This window comes from Accipiter gentilis, chromosome 22, assembly GCF_929443795.1.
Source record: "Accipiter gentilis chromosome 22, bAccGen1.1, whole genome shotgun sequence".
In the NCBI taxonomy this organism is placed as follows: Eukaryota; Metazoa; Chordata; class Aves; order Accipitriformes; family Accipitridae; genus Astur; species Astur gentilis.
The window spans coordinates 19,006,467-19,022,857 of NC_064901.1; the positions used below are offsets into that span (position 1 = coordinate 19,006,467).

At 42.8% G+C, this 16,391-nt stretch overlaps 1 protein-coding gene across 5 annotated transcripts in view; it reads left to right on the forward strand.

Moving 5' to 3' along the window:
- Nucleotides 1-7,346, forward strand: part of EHD4 (EH domain containing 4) — a 33,209-nt gene extending 25,863 nt beyond the window's left edge. For 4 of the 5 annotated variants that reach the window (XM_049825286.1, XM_049825285.1, XM_049825288.1 and 1 more), the window contains 2 exons: nucleotides 105-269; nucleotides 2,736-7,346. In XM_049825286.1, the coding sequence (XP_049681243.1) occupies nucleotides 105-269; nucleotides 2,736-3,272 (702 nt within the window). In that variant the 3' untranslated portion in view covers nucleotides 3,273-7,346. The remainder of the gene's footprint in view (nucleotides 1-104; nucleotides 270-2,735) is intronic. The other variant, XR_007509134.1, reaches the window with a different exon arrangement.
- The last annotated feature ends 9,045 nt before the right edge of the window (nucleotides 7,347-16,391 follow it).

Consider the following 16,391-nt stretch of genomic DNA (forward strand, 5'->3'; position numbering starts at 1 on the left):
TCAGGAAACATATTATTTCTGTTTCTTTTTACGACCTGCATGAAGAACACTAATGCTAAGTGTAGATAAACAGTAGTCTTGATTTCAGTTTTGCTTCTTTTTAGGTTCATGCTTATATCATCAGCTATCTGAAAAAAGAAATGCCCTCCGTATTTGGAAAAGAGAACAAGAAGAAGGAACTGATCAGCAGATTACCAGAGATCTACACCCAGCTACAAAGGGAGTACCATATCTCTGCAGGGGACTTCCCTGAAGTCAAGAAAATGCAGGTAGGATGATAGATTACAGTTCCACTGAAATAAAACTCTTTCCAAATTGGAAAAGGTAGGACAGAGTATCTCAGCATTACAGTTTAGGGTCTTCAGCAATACAGCAGCTGATGTGACAATCAATCATGTGTCTGTTATGGGGTTAGCATGACTTGGAAGCAGTGCAGAACAAAAAAAAATTGGTAACTTGGACTGTAGAAATTGCCATAAAGAATCAGACCTTCTGTCCTTTTAGTAAATATTGGGTCCCTCATGGCAAATAGTACCAAAGGTTTTGTGCAAATAAAATGGTAGTGAACGCTTACGGGTTAAGCTGGTTCTTGTTTTGGGTATTTATATCACTTTTGTAATGCTATCGTATACTTGTGTAGGTGATATCCTTAGTCATGTATTAATAATTTTCAACCTACTCTATTCTTGCTCTTACTGATACTGTTTCCCAGTGAGATGTAAAGGCAATGTGCTATCTGAAAAGTCCAATTTAAAACCTATCTCTTAGGAAAATGGTGCCTTTCAGTTTTTTCCTGTCCTTTTGAGTTTGAATTCCATGAAGAAGAGATCAAAGTTCTCAATTTATACTCTTATTGTTAATTTTTAAATACCTTTTTTCTCTTGTTCCTCTTTTGAACTTTATACAATCTCACTGCCAACTTTCTGTCACTTTCTCACCTTTTTATTTCTGTCCTCTGATTTGAGGTGAGTTGTTTAGAGAGTATCCTAGGGAAGAACAGCTAATGTTGTGTTAGCAATGCTTTTCAATTTATTCCTCAAGCCTCAATTTGCAACTTTTGGATCTGAGATCATAGGCTTCTTAAATGGCCTTTGAATTAGAAGATAATTCATCTTGGAAGCTGAAGGACATGAGATCAGGAGCATGCAGTTTGGTCTGACCATGGGCTAGTCATGAGTGTGATGGAGGATGTTTTCCAGATTGACACTTGAATATCATGCTGACAATTTATGTGGTACACTTACACTGCCAATCATAAAGGGTAATGACTGGCTGATTAACCTATCTATAGAGGTGCACAAGTTTTTTATGAACTAAAATATTTAACCCAGGAATCAATTATTGGCATGAGACAGTAAATAACAGATGAAGCACAAGATCTATTTCAGCTAGGTTTTCACAGGCAGGATTGTTGGAAGGGTTTTACGAGTTAGGCTTTAAAAGGGGGTTGTGTAGAAAAAGTTGACTCTTTCTTTCCTTGCCACTATTGTTGGTGATGCGAAATGAGAGAATGAGAGGTGATCATTTGTCAGTTTGAACAGAAACAAAATTTGAACGGAACTTTTTCAAACTCATCGTGCATGTCGCTAAGCCTCAGCAGCAGATGGCAGCAAATATATACATGAGAGATAAGTCACTTCTGTAATGAGGAGCAAAATTGTGACAAAACAAAATTGTGCCAAAACAGATAGAAGGTTTGACCTTTGCTTTCTAAGATTTATTGCATATCATAAATTTATACTGATCGGTTGCGGTAAATCAGGTGATTGTGTATAAATGTCACCTGAACAGAGTGATGGTTGTTGTTTGGCAAGAAATCCAAAGTTCTACGTGCGTGGCCAAAGCCACTTGCCTGGTCTTCAGGTTTCTTGGGTTTGTATCATTATAGTTCTGATGTGTATGGGAGCAGCTCCCTGAGGTGATAGGTGTGATTTGTTAAAGCAGTTTAACACATTTTGAGAGGAGTTTGGGGGTGTGTTATTTGGGTTTTTTTTAAGTTTCCACTGTAACTCTCTCTTCCTGGCTAGCATTTTGCATGTAGAAATCATTTAATAATTGCCTAAGCATTTTTTAATTTTCCAATGTTGTGGTGTAAAACATGCTGGAGCTTGTGTTGGAATAGCACCACTATTAAGCATCTCACTGAGGTTAGTAGGCATTTATGTACAAGACGAAAACTCGTCAGGGACCAAATGGCTTCATGAGGTCTGGCAGCACTTCTACAAAAATGCTGCTGCTGTTATCCCAACTCAGTTTTTCTTTATTGGTAAAGGACACTTCTTCATGACCTACCCACAAACAAGAAGTTTAATCTCTAAAATCAGATCAGTCCTGCAAACTCTTGGATTTATTTTTAACTTTAAACACTTGTGTAAATGCTAGCAGGACTGAGGACCTACTTGCATGCTTTCTCTGATGTTTGGAAGAAAATCACCAAATGGAAAGTTGTTGGGTAACATTCATCAACTGCCATGTTTTTATGCATTGACATTTTGAAAATTGTATTGTAAATTAATAGATGAGCTCCTACACTGTTGTGAAATTGTCTTAGTGTGTTTGATCAATATATTGGGTGTATGGTACATACTTGTCTGCTTTGATTCTCCTTCAAGAGGAGTTTCAGTTATGGAATTTGCTTCAAAAGATATGAGACTAATTTGAAGCCCAGTCTTTAACCTCTTCAATGTGTTGGAAATGTTTCTAACTACTGTCACTGAAACCTTTGTTATTGACAGGAGCTGTTGGAGACCTGTGACTTCACTAAATTTCATTCTTTGAAACCAAAGCTAATTGAAGCTGTGGATAACATGCTGGCCAACAAAATTGCCTCCCTGATGAGCCTGATCAGACAGGAAGAGATCAACATGCCCACAGAGGTCGTACAAGGTGGAGCATTTGATGGCACCATGGCAGGACCTTTTGGCCACGGATATGGAGAAGGTGCTAAGGAAGGAGCTGATGAAGATGAATGGGTTGTTGCCAAAGATAAACCTGCTTATGATGAGATTTTCTACACTCTGTCACCAATCAATGGTAAAATATCTGGGATTAGTGCAAAGAAGGAGATGGTGACTTCTAAACTACCCAACAGTGTCCTGGGGAAGATCTGGAAACTTTCAGACTGTGATGGTGATGGGATGTTGGATGATGAGGAGTTTGCATTAGCAAAACATCTGATCAAGATTAAACTGGATGGATATGAACTGCCTGGCACGCTACCTTCCCACCTGGTGCCACCATCTCACAGGAAACCTTTCCAGACAGCAGAGTGAAAAACACAAGGAGAAGAATAAGGATTTTGGAAATCTTTCAACAAATGTGTTGAAACCACCAAAATTTGAAATTAGGCTTAGATCCTTTAAACATCACAGCACATTTCACGCAAGTTATTGAAATTAGAAGCATGGTAGCAGGGAAGCATTTGTGTAGCTGTCCCTGCTGACCTTCACTCAGACATGCTTATCACAAGTGCCTTGTATAGATCTATCGTAAGGTGAAAATGTTTTTGTAAGTCCTGCTTCCATGTCTTGCTGCCTTTACAACCATAAAGCAGAAAAGACCATGTATAAAAATCACTGACCTTCACCAAACCTAAATACTTAGCAACGTAAGTTTCTCCAAACTATTAAATAGTGTAAGGAAGCTCTAAATGTTAAATTCACCTGCTTGTGCAAGGAACGTTTTCTAAGCGAAAAACATACTTTAGGCATCAAGTGAATGTCAGCATCTCTATAGTTTAAGAAAAGGCTGATATAAAAGGAAATTTTATTTTTGTTCTTTTTATTATTTAATAGGAGGGTAGAAAAAGAGAGAAGAGTAATGGGGAGAGTCTTTTAAGTCCTCAGAATGTGACCAGACTCATTTTAAAACTTTACTGATTATAGCTAGAACTGCAAAATATTAAAATGATTCTTTCAATCTGTCATCATTGTGTCTTGTTACCTGAAGAAATGCTTCTTCAATTTTATACAGCACTATATACTTCGTATTATCATTAGAAGAGCTGAATCTTCTTTGGTCCTTGGATCTGGAGTTTCTCTTGAGGTTTCAGTTTAGCTGCTCTGCAGACAATAAATTCCTGAATTGTTCAAAGTGACAGCAGAATGTTTTCATAAGGTAAAAAAATAATAATCACTTTTCCATTGAAACCAAGCCTCACTTTCTGTTCAGAAGAGGTGCATTGCTTAAAGTCACCCTCTTTAAAGTGCATCAGATTGTCTTGGGAAATTTTCATTGGTATTTAATTTCTATTTACAGGTAATTATACAGTTATGTGTATATATTTTTATATATATAATATTTTAAAGAAAAGTTTTTAGCTTTCTTTTGCCAACATGTAGCTGACAACCACAAAAGAGAGATTCGATTCCTATGGTGGCAGATTTGAAAGTTGGGGAGGCTAACAGGAATCTTTATATTGATTGTATAAATGATAGATGGGTCCCTCCAGATATTATTCCTTTATTGAAAACAATCTGTGAAAGGAATGGACACTTAATAAACATTCATTTTTCTAACAACACAATCAAAGTTGAACGTATCGGCTGCTTACAACTGTTTTTTGTCAGTACCTTAATGCTTTGGCCCTGCGAACCTGAGTCTTTTGAGGAGGCCCAGTTCTTTTCTAAAATCAAACTTGGGAGTCAGTTTTGCTCTATGCCGGTGAGCAGGAATTGACTTGTTTTCTGTTTGTAGTGTGAAATACCCTATACATCAAAGGTACTGTAGTTTTGAGCACTTTTGAGTCTCAGTAAGTGGTAGCAGTAGTGCCTTCTGAGACAGAGCAAGCCAAAAAATGTTTTAGCATCCTTGCAGTAATGGAGGGGAGGGAAGTAGTTTGGGTATTGTCTCCCAGCTAAGATTTTAGTCACATTTACATGTTCAGATTTGTAGGTGACCTAAGAGCAGCCTCAGCTTCTTTTTTTAAATTGTACATTTGTAGGTTGTCAGTCAGGTTTAATACTTCAGATCTTCTGGACCGCTTATCTTTTTGCATCTGTCCTATTTTGATGTGAAATTACCATTAACTTTGCCAGGGCTTTACCATGGGAAAACAATGAAGCTATTTTAAGTAATGACAGAATACCTTTACCTTGCCAGGCTTCCGGGCCTTTATCAAGGATATCCTGGCATAGTTAAATTGTTCTTGAGGACTTGCTTTTTTTGAATTCTTAGGTTTTTCTCTTATCATTCAAACATACCAACTTTAATTTTGTTAGACCTAAATTAGGAGCCAAATTAGCCTTAGTGCATCTCTGTGCACTTTAGTAGAGCTGTGAAACTTGACCATGAATTTATCTGTGTGACTGTACATCTGCAGAGTAACTGAATTTTCTGTGTAATTTATTTCTGATTCAACAGGAAGTAGCCTATAGACATTGCAGGAGTTGTTAAAAACAGGCTGCAGAAGTAGTAATGTATGTTTGTTTGTGTGTAGTGTCTGCAGTCAGTAACGAATTCATACACTAATGACCAACCTGACTAGCTTAGTAAGGAAAGACACCAGGAGAAAGCAAGCAAGCAAGCTTGTGTATTGTGACTGCTGTAGTGTGGGCAAAGCTGAGAAGATACGGGAAGTTGCTGGTCTTCTGACTCTGCCTTACCTTGCTCTTCAGCAGCACAGGGTTCCAGGGGTGAGTTCCCACTGTGTATAGCTTCCAAGGGTGATGCTCCACATGCATTGGAGCTGTGTGATCCCATGCCAGTAGAAATATCCTCCTTCTGAGAGAGGAACAGGATAGTTTCTCAGTGATTTTGTTTTATTTTTCTAGCATTTTTTGTAGTAAAATGGAGAACACAACCTTTTCTTCAGTCCCTGTGACGGTGTGCTAACTTGGGCTTAGGGGAGACAAACTAAAATCCATCATTTTGGTAAGTTAAAATACTTTGTCTAGATGGGGTTGAAAGGTTTTGCTTTGTTTTCCTGGAGAATTTGGAAGGGGAATGCACTAAAGCATGTATAGGAGTAGAGGTTGATTTTTCTCTGTTCATCTGGAGGAATAGAAGTGTTTCACGATTGGCATGCAGAGCTACATGCATAAATGTGTTTCTAGATGTGTGGTGCAGTGCACTAGCATCGTACTTTGATAAGATTAAAGTACATTTCACGTGGACTTCAAACAGCAGTTTCTTGCACAGCTAAACTGATATAGTAGGTTGCTGTTGCTTAGGGCAAGGAATCTTTTCTCACTACCTCCTCACATACCTGTGGGTGTACTCAGTTTGCCTTGCTGGCTTTCTGGCTTGTCAGATCCTGCAAGACCATTCAGTTAGTTAAACCAGCCACACACAACAGTTTGGGTAATGTTCTGTGGAGTTAGTGCGTCCGTGTGTTAGGAGCATGAGAAGTGAGCAGGATTACCTTCTCTGATGAAATTGTGCTCTAAATAGTTACTGGGAACAGCAGTAAGAGGTAACCTTTGGTATTCAGTTTGATGTTACTCATCTCTGCTGAAGACCAAGATGTCAAATTTGTTGGCCATTTTATGCCTAGGATTTTGATTACATTTGCTGCGAGGCCATTCAAAACTGTCAGTAATTCATCCTGTTAAATCGGTGTCCCCTGGTGTAGTCTGCTGCCAGAAACCAAAGTAGAGACTGCTACTTTTACCTCTTCTTCAACTATTCCACAACACAGTTTTAGTTCCCAACCCTAGTTCTGTTCCCACAGAAATTATTTAGAGTTTTGTTGTAGATTGGAACAGAAAATGTGGGGCTACTGCTCATAACCACACTACAGGACAGCAAGAGCCTTTCAAAGCTGCGACAGCTTGAAAATGGTGAGTTTACAAAGATAATTTTTTCTAGGTCAGGGTGAGGTCCCAGTTGTTAGTTGGGGATGGTGTGGATTTGTGTGGAACCTGGTCTCAAAGCAGAAGTATCTGGTCCCTGATTTTCAACGATGTTGTTCATCCCCAGTACTTGAAATGTGCTGTCTTTCTTCTTACTCCCTTCCCTTCACGACATGCATTCACTTTGCTGGCTCTTTGTGGTGTTGGAATTCAAGCAGAGTTTGAAGCGTATGGTTTGATGGGTGTGTGTAACTTAGCACTGAATGAACAGACATGAACTTTGTTTTTTACTTTACATACCTTTTCTAATATTTTTGTTAAATACTGTGTTTTCACTTCAGAGGCACTCTGATTTTTGAGGGAAGGCTTGATCTGTGCAGTATGTTTCAGTTTTTCCAACTAGGCAAACAAAGTTGTAAGTTCATTACGGTTGCACTTTTACTACACAATAAATTCCTTGCAGATACTGTAATATATTTTAATATGCTTTGTAATCATTTTTAGAAAGTGGTGATAAAAATTGCTGATTTAATAAACTAATATTGAACTACTTGAGATTTTCGTTTGTGAGCATCTTTCTGGAAGGTAATCCTTCAGTGAGTAGAATCTTGTAATCCTGCTACTTAAGGCTCATGGGCATAGTAGCTATTTGGCAAGCTGCTTATTTTCCCATCTCAGTTTATGTATCCGTAATAGGTTATGGCTATTTCTCTTCTATGTCCTTGAACTTGTTGCTGAAATTACTGCCCACACCAAGGCTTGACTCCAGAATTAAATTTGTATTTAAAAAGAAAAAAAAAAAAAAAAAAAAAAAAAAAAAGCAAAAAAAAAAAAAAAAAAACCTCCAGCACCTAATTAGCTTTTTATTGCAGAACATAATTTTGGAGTTTCTTAATGTCAAAGCATGGAAATTTCTTAAAGTCCAAGTATGGAAGATAAATCAAAAAGTTCCTGTGTGGTTTGAAAGCTTGGAACTCCAGATGAGATGCATGTCAAGAGTAGATTAAATAGAAGTTTAGCAATAAGTACTTTTTTGATATGTTTGTCCCAAAAAATCCAAGAGCATCTTCCACACTGTGTGCTACCTACTACTTAAAAAATAACCAATTGTATCAATAGAACATTCATTCTAATATTGTGCTTCAGTTAATTCCTCCTTCCCTTCTCCTGTATACACACAACTTCTTTGAAGCATCTCCAAAGACACATCTGTGCCACCAGGATGCTACAGTTTAGCTACTGTTCCTACTAGCATCAAATTGTAAGTTGCTGCAAATGTAAAGGGGTTTGTGTGTAGCAGTGTTAGCAGGCTAGGCTGTTACACTCGTGGTGGTCATGCAAGTGTTTCATGCACAAACAGTATGTTGTGGGTTACTGGAGGCTATGGTACTTTTGAATTTCAGTGGCTTGTTTGAATTGTTCCTTATAAAAGTTAGCAATAGTCTGGAAAAGATGAGGTTTTAATGTGGTTTGGAGGTGGGGGTTTGTGGGTTTTTTTGGTAGAATGGTGTTTTATATACTCCACATACAAGACATATCACACTTCAAAAAATTTACAGCACCCTTCATAGTTAGATGTCCTGCACTAATCCACAGTTTATATTTGGACAACGAGAAAGGTGGATGAGTATCTACACTACCAGTTCGACACGAAGTTTTGCAGTAGTTGTTACTTCTAATACTTGGCACCCTTAAACTGTGAAACATTTCTATTTATGCCTACTGTACTATTTAGATTCTCCAAACCTTGTTTTTGGCTCCCATGTTTGGTGTATTTGTAAGGGCTTTGGAGCAGACACTGTTCTGAGCTTCTCTGATCCAAGGCTCTATCATGCTGCAAGTACTAACTGTGAGTGCAGAGGACCTTTTAGAAAACTTGGCTCTTGGGCTCGCCTGCCTGACTTGGGTAGGAAACCTCAGGAGAAAGAGTTGGCTGCTTTGCCCTGCTTAGATAGATGAACAAACATCTGCTGAAGGTGCCTCCCTTCACACAGGATTCATGGCAATGAGCTGTCTTCTGGAAATAAATGCCCAAACCCAGCAAACACCTGTTGTGAAACAACAGAAACTAGAAACTTGTTAATGCCAGGTCTGGCTTGTTCTCCCACCTGTTCTTTTCTCTGAGACAGAGCTTGTCTGTGTTCTTTCCAAGGTGTTGCTAGCATGGCAACCCATATTCCACTTCAGTCTGGAGCTCTGAAGATGTCACTGTAGTGAAAGTAGCTCTTTTACATGGTTGGTACGTATCTCTCACCAGATGCTGTATTTCAGATGCACTGTAAGATTTATCATAGAATAACTTAGGTTGGAAAAGACCTTCAAGATCATCGAGTCCAACCATCAACCATGCCCACTAAACCATGTCCTGAAGTACCCCGTCCACTCGCTTTTTTAATATCTCCAGGGATGGTGACTCAACCACTTCCCTGGGCAGCCCATGCCCATGTTTCACAAACCTCTCAGTAAAAAAATTTTTCCTAATATCTAACCTAAATCTCCCTTGCCTCAACTTGAGGCCATTTCCTCTTGTCCTATCTCCAGCCACCTGAAAGAAGAGACCAACACCCACCTCACTACAACCCCCTTTCAGGTAGTTGTAGAGAGCGATAAGGTCTCCCCTCAGCTTCCTCTTTTCTAGACTAAACAGCCCCAGTTCCCTCAGCCGCTCCTCGTAAGACTTGTGCTCCAGGCCCCTCACCAGCTTTGTTGCCCTTCTCTGGACACGCTCCAGCACCTCCATGTCTTTCCTGTGGTGAGGGGCCCAAAACTGAACACAGGACTTGAGGTGCGGCCTCACCAGTGCCCAGTACAGGGGAACAACCACCTTCCTGCTCTTGCTGGCCACACTCTTTCTGATACAGGCCAGGATGCTGTTGGCCTTCTCGGCCACCTGGGCACACTGCTGGCTCATATTCAGCCGGCTGTCAACCAGCACCCCCAGGTCTTTCTCTGCCGGGCAGCTTTCCAACCACTCTTTCCCAAGCCTGTAGCACTGCATGGGGTTGCTGTGACCAAAGTGGAGGACCTGGCACTTGGCCTTGTTGAACTTCATACGATGGCCTCAGCCCATCGATCCAGCCTGTCCAAATCCCTCTGTAGAGCCTCCCTACCCTCAAGCAGATCGACCCTCCTGCTCAACCTGGTGTTGTCTGCAAGCTTGCTGAGGATGCACTCAATCCCCTCATCCAAATCATTGATAAAGATATTAAACAGAACAGGGCCCAACGCTGAGCCCTGGCACTTGTGACCTGCCGCCAACTGGATTTCACCCTATTCACCACAACCCTCTGGGCTCGGCCATCCAGCCAGTTTTTCACCCAGTGAAGAGTACACTTATCCAGGCCACGAGATGCCAGTTTCTCAAGAAGTACGCCATGAGAGACAGTGTCAAAGGCCTTGCTAAAGTCAAGGAAGAGAACATCCACAGCCTTTCCCTCACCCACTAGGCGGGTCACCTGGTCATAGAAGGAGATCGGGTTGGTCAAGCAGGACCTGCCTTTCGTAAACCCATGCTGACTGGGCCTGATCCCCTTCTTATCCTGGACTTGCCATGTGAGTGCTCTCAAGACAAACCGTTCCATAATCTTCCCTGGTACCGAGGTCAGGCTGACAGGCCTGTAGTTCCCCGGATCCTCCCTGCGACCCTTCTTGTAAATGGGTGTCACGTTGGCAAGCCTCCAGTCCTCTGGGACTTCCCCCATTGACCAGGATTGCTGATAGATAATGGAGAGCAGCTTGGGAAGCACCTCTGCCAGTTCCCTCAGTACTCTTGGATGGATCCCATCAGGTCCCATAGTTTTCTGAGTGTCCAGATGGCGTAGTAGGTTCCTAACTCTTTCCTCCTGGATTGAGGGGGGGTATGTTATGCTCTTCATCCTTATCTTCCAGCTCAAGGGGTGGAGTGCCCTGAGGATGACTGGACTCACTATTAAAGACTGAGGCAAAGAAGGCATTAAGTACCTCGGCCTTTTCCTCATCACTGGTTGCTATGTTCCCTTCTGTATCCATTAAAGGAAAGATATTCTCCTTGGGATTCTTTTTACTGTTAACATATTTGTAAAAACATTTTTTGTTGTCCCTTACGATAGTGGCCAGATTTAGTTCTAGCTCAGCTTTTGCCTTTCTAACTTTCTCTCTGTATGATCTAACAAGATCCCTGTACTCCTCCCAAGTTGCCTGCCCTTTCCTCCAGAGATGATAAACTCTCCTTTTTTTCTTGAGTCCTAGCAAAAGCTAGGAAAATGACCCATTCAGCCAGGCCGGTCATTTTCCTCGGTGGTTTGACTTGTGGCACATAGGAATAGCCTGGTCCTGAGCCATTAAGATTTCCTTCTTAAAGAATGTCCATCCCTCCTGGACCCCTTTGCCCTTCAGGACCGTCTGCCAAGGGACTCTCTGAACCAGTGCCTCAAAGAGGCCAAAGTTTGCCCTCCAGAAGTCCATAGTGGTGGTTTTGCTGACCACCTTCCTTGCCTCACCAAGAATTGAAAATTCTATCATTTCACGGTTGCTAAGCCTAAGGCGGCCTCCGACCATCACACCTCCCACCAGTCCTTCCCTGTTCATAAATGACAGATCTAGCAAGGCTCCTCCCCTGGTTGGCTCACCCACCAGCTGCGTCAGGAAGTTATCTTCCACGCACTCCAGGAACCTCCTAGATTGTCTACTCGCTGCTGTGTTGTATTTCCAGCAGATGCCTGGAAAGTTGAAGTCCCCCACGAGAACAAGGGCACACAATTCTGAGACTACTGCCAGCCGCTTGTAGAATAATTCATCCATCTCTTCAACCTGGTCGGGCAGTCTATAGCAGACTCCCAGCACAGTATCTGTCTTATTGGCTTTCCCTCTCATCCTCACCCATAAGTACTCCACCTTGTCATCAGAATAATCAGAGGTCTGAACCAGACCAAGGAGTTTCCTGGTAATGTCTTTTACCTGGGCTCCAGGGAGGCAGCAGACTTCCTTGTGGGATGGGTCAGGTCTGCATATTGGACCCTCTGTCCCTCTCAGAAGGGAGTCACCTACAACAATTCCCCTCCTTTTTCTTTTTTCAGAGGATGTGAGAATGCGTGGGGCTGCCCGACTGGGCCTAGGCACCTCCCTAGATAGGACTTCATCTACACCCTGATCTTCACTGGCCTGGTCCTCAAGCTCCAGAGCCCCATACCTGTTGTGTCGGGGCAACTGGGAAGGTGAGGGAGACCGGGAGCGGATTCACCTGCCTCCCCAAGCAGGGACCTGTATCCATTCCCCTCCATCTCTTAGGTCCCCTCCTGCCTGGTGGCAGGAGGTCAGGGGAACCTCCGCTTCTTGCAGAGTCTCCGTCTACTGCCTCTGCCTCAGGGATGGTAGGGTATGGGCCCACCAATCTATCTCCCTCTCACAGTCGCTGATAATCCTCAACCTTTCCACTGCCTCCTTCAGCTCTGCCACCAGGCTGAGCAGGTCACTCACCTGGTCTCACCTCATACAAGAGGTGTCCCCGCTGACCTCCAGCATTTGTGATAGACTCAGGCACTCCCTGCAGCCAGAGACCTGGACAGCTGCATGTTTACATGGGACCTCTGTCTGTGTTGCCATATTTTTCCTAACAATAGCTTTCACCCAATTTCTATGTATGATTGTAATTTTTAAAACATTTTAAACAAGAAACTGTTGAAAGATGCTGCTCATGCTTAGTTATTTCCTTTTGGGATAATTTTGTGTTTTTTCTCAAAATGCATTCACGTCTAGTCTGAAATTAAGAAATTAACCAACAGTGTAACTATAACCAGTAAGTTCAGGGCTGGGCAATTTTAGTCTACATTGAAGAGTAATTGCAATTTGTTTTCATTTTGAACTACCCTGTCTTATCTCTCGTCTGCTAAAATTTGCACTCCTAATGTTAACTGTTTATACAATGCTGTGCCTTTTGCCAGCTACTTTCAAACATTCCACATGACTGGGTGGCCTTCACAATGAAACCGGGATGGCTGCGCTGGGAGGGAGCTGTGACTGTAATCAGTAATCTGCTGATTGGGGCAGTAGGGGACCAAAACCTGAGTGCACACCATGGCGTACACCTTCCCTGGGGGTAGGGTTCAGTGCTCTGGCACTAAGGGTGCTGGGAGCCAATCTGCATGTAAGTCTTACAATTTTTCTTCATTAATAAATAGAGCTAAATGCTTTATCCCTCTGATACACACACAACCCCCTAAAATGCAGCTGTAAAGGAGAAGTTTTGCACTCATGCGGTGGCCATCTTAGTAGCAATGAATAAAAATTAAAACATCTGAACCAGATGATAAAAATACACTAGTTAGATCTGGCATTGCCAATGCAGCAACTTCTAAGGCCCATTTTCAGTTTGATGTTCAAAATATTAAGGCTATTCTGTCACTTGAAACCCTTTATCTATGTTTGTATGAAATGGAAAGAGAATTAAAGTCCTCCGTCCCATGTGTTCATCCTGCAAAGCCTTTGAAGCTATTATGTTACTATTTGAGGTTCAGAAACAGAAGGAAAACTTCAAGATAATATAAACAGCTCCAAGGAGAAAATGTCTTTAATTCATGACTGAACAAGCAAATGTATATTTTCTGTTTCAAAAAGATGACTGAACTTCTTCATGCCAGGAAAAATAAATTCATCTGATTTTGCTTTAAGCTGTCCTCTTTTTTTCAACTGCAGCAAGGGGCTCCGGTTCCTTTGGATGATGTAATTCGACTGTTCTGCTTGAATTCTGCTCCCTGTTGATGTCACGTTGCCGCTAGCCAACTATTCAAAGAGAAAAGCAACTTCTAGTTTAGACTAGAGCATGGGGAGGCTGAGGTTTATAACAACCCAGCATCCTGGGATGCCGCTTTAGATCCTCCCAAGCAGAGCTCAGCTTTGAGAGGAGCTGGGGCTCTATCCACTGGGGACCCCCCTGCCCACGGGTGGGTGGCGCCCCAGGGCAGCTGGTGACAGCGGCGCTGGGAAGGCAGGTATGCGGGGGGCGAAGGGGGGGGTGCCTGAGGGTGGTGAGCTGGAGCCACTCGGGGAGAGAAGCGGAGAGAAGTATTTGTCTTCTGGGTTCCGCTGAGAGGCCTGTGAAAGCATGGGATCTGTGCAGGCTGGCAGCTGGAGGTCTCCATGCCGCTCCTAAGCTGCTTTTGACTAACTCCCCAACTTTTCTTCAGCCCTAGTATCCAAAATGAGCGAACAGTTTCTTGCAATAATTGCTGCCTGCTGCTCTCTGGTGTTCTCGGCATCGAAAGCATAGCTCCTCTGTGCCACCATGAGGTCTAAGATTTGCTGCAATTCCAGATGTGGTTAGGAAATATTCTGGGGTCATGGTTTATCTCACCTGTGTCCAGACTGCCTTGATGGGACTGAACATCAGCTGTCTGCTGGAGCTGGGGAGGGTGGAAGAGGGGAGAGCTACCTGTGGGACCCAGGCAGGGGGCTAGTTTCTGTGCTTGCTTAGCACACTGGGGGCCACAAGAACACGGCCCTGAGAGTGGGCTGCCTTCCTGCTCTACAGATTCAAGGCACAGATGTTTGTTGTTTTGAGACTTACATGTGGAAGCAACATGGTTGGAGACACAGTGTGGGGTAGAGGGCCGAGCTGTCATGCATGTGTTTGCACTTAACGTACTTGTTTTCTTTGAGATTTGGGGAACCTTCTCCTTAGCAGAGATCAGACGGGATTTTCACATACCTTAAGGAACATGTGTGTGCGAAGCATATGTAATGGAGGGTGATGGGCTGTGCCAAACCTTTCACCTGAGCCACGTGAATAAACTCAGTCGTCTGTAAGAGCAGGCAGGAGTATGTCCATGTGGCTTTTAAATCGGAGCTGTCTTTGCTCCGTGGCAGCTCAGAGGATGGATGTAGTAGCTTGGTACAATGAAGGGCTCTTTTAGTTACAGGACTGCCAGCTGTGAACGGCCTTCTGTAGGGACACTTGGGCACATGAAGGCATCTGTACCCACCTGCGCGAGAGTCTTCCCCTCTGACAGACTCCTCCATCCCGGTGGGCGAGGGCGATGACAGGGGGAAGCCAGTGCCGCTGCCTGGAGAGTGGGGCCAGGGAGGCCTCCACAGGACCAGGGCTCTGCTGTCCTGGGAAAGCTCGTGGCGATCAGCCCTCACTCAGGTCAGGGGTGGGAGTGGGAGCAGCAAACTCTGCATCTGCAACCCTCTGTGGGTCCTGTGACTGTTGCTTCTACGCTCTTTGCGACAGGGAGATTAAACGTTTCTTCCAGTCTTAGAGAGGAGCTGGAAATTCACATTCCTGTTGTGGGAGGAGAAGGATTATATTTCAAAAAAACAAATACAATTTCAAACAGGTAGAAAGGAAGCGTCACATCCCTCTTTGTTTTATATGGTGTTGCCAGGAGTGGAATTGCAGTGGGAGAAGGGCTGGGGGCAGAGGAGCTTTGGAGCTGCAAGCCAGGCTGCTTGGGCGTGAGGTCTGTTTGATCTCCACGGTCTCGGTTTCCCTCGTAAGCAGAACAAGGTTGTGGGCAGATAAGAAAGGGTGCTAAAAAACCCAAACCTAACACATCTTACATGGCTGCTACTTTACAGAAGGGAATCCCACATCAGGGTCCTTCCAGTTAAGAAACAAGAAAACGCTGCTGCCGTCATGGAAAACCACTTCAGATTGAAAACAGGGCAAGGAGAGGGTGCTCCTTGGGCCCTTTTCCTTCCCGAGGTCAGTGGTAAGGCTCCCCTTCTCTGTGAAGGCAGCAAGAGAGGGCCTGTAATTAGCCCGGAGGGGTGATTTTTTTCCTGGTCCCTCCAGGAAACTGCACACAAATATCGTGCCACTCCTCTCACCTTTTTAGGATATAAAGAACTGAGGAAATGGCTTTATTTATTGGTGTCACATATGTCCACCATTTTAACTTTGAACTGTAGATAGATACTATAAATGGAGATAGGTATTCAGGAGTTAGTGAAATTTTATACCAGATCTTTGATTGCCTTGTATCATCATAAAAAGCAAAGCCAGTGTTTCACACGTTTAATTGTTTAGATAATAATTAACTTGCAATAGGGATAAATTCCTGTATCCAGGGCCAATTCAACTACCAGTCCTCTGCCTTTTGTTTGATAGGAGCAAGGACATTTTCTGAACACATACAGCCTAGCCAACCTGTACCAGATTTAAGCCAACAGCCTATAATCCTACCTTTGGAAGAATGTAGGTATAACTAGAAGCAAGACAGAAAAGAGAAGACTGGAATTACAACTAGGCAATGATCTTACAGAAGTGATGTAAACAGTTGCTGAATTTATATCCCTTTCCTCCTGTCATCATATTCCCATTTAATCATCACGAAGAATTACATTGTATTAGTTTGCTGGTGAACACAAGTCCAGGAATCTGGAGGGAATATTTTGAGTAATACCTGTAACGTATGTATTAAATTATTTATTTTTAGCTGTCTTACATGATACTATGTACAACATTTCTCTAGGGTGTGTGTGCAGATACAGATTTTGTTGATCAAGTTATATCTGCACTGAGTTTTGGAGGGTTTGTTCCTTTCTTCTTATGTGTTTCCTCCTGTCACTTTTGGATACTGACTAAACTACACTTGCCAGAAGGGAAAAGCCTGTTACTGCCTT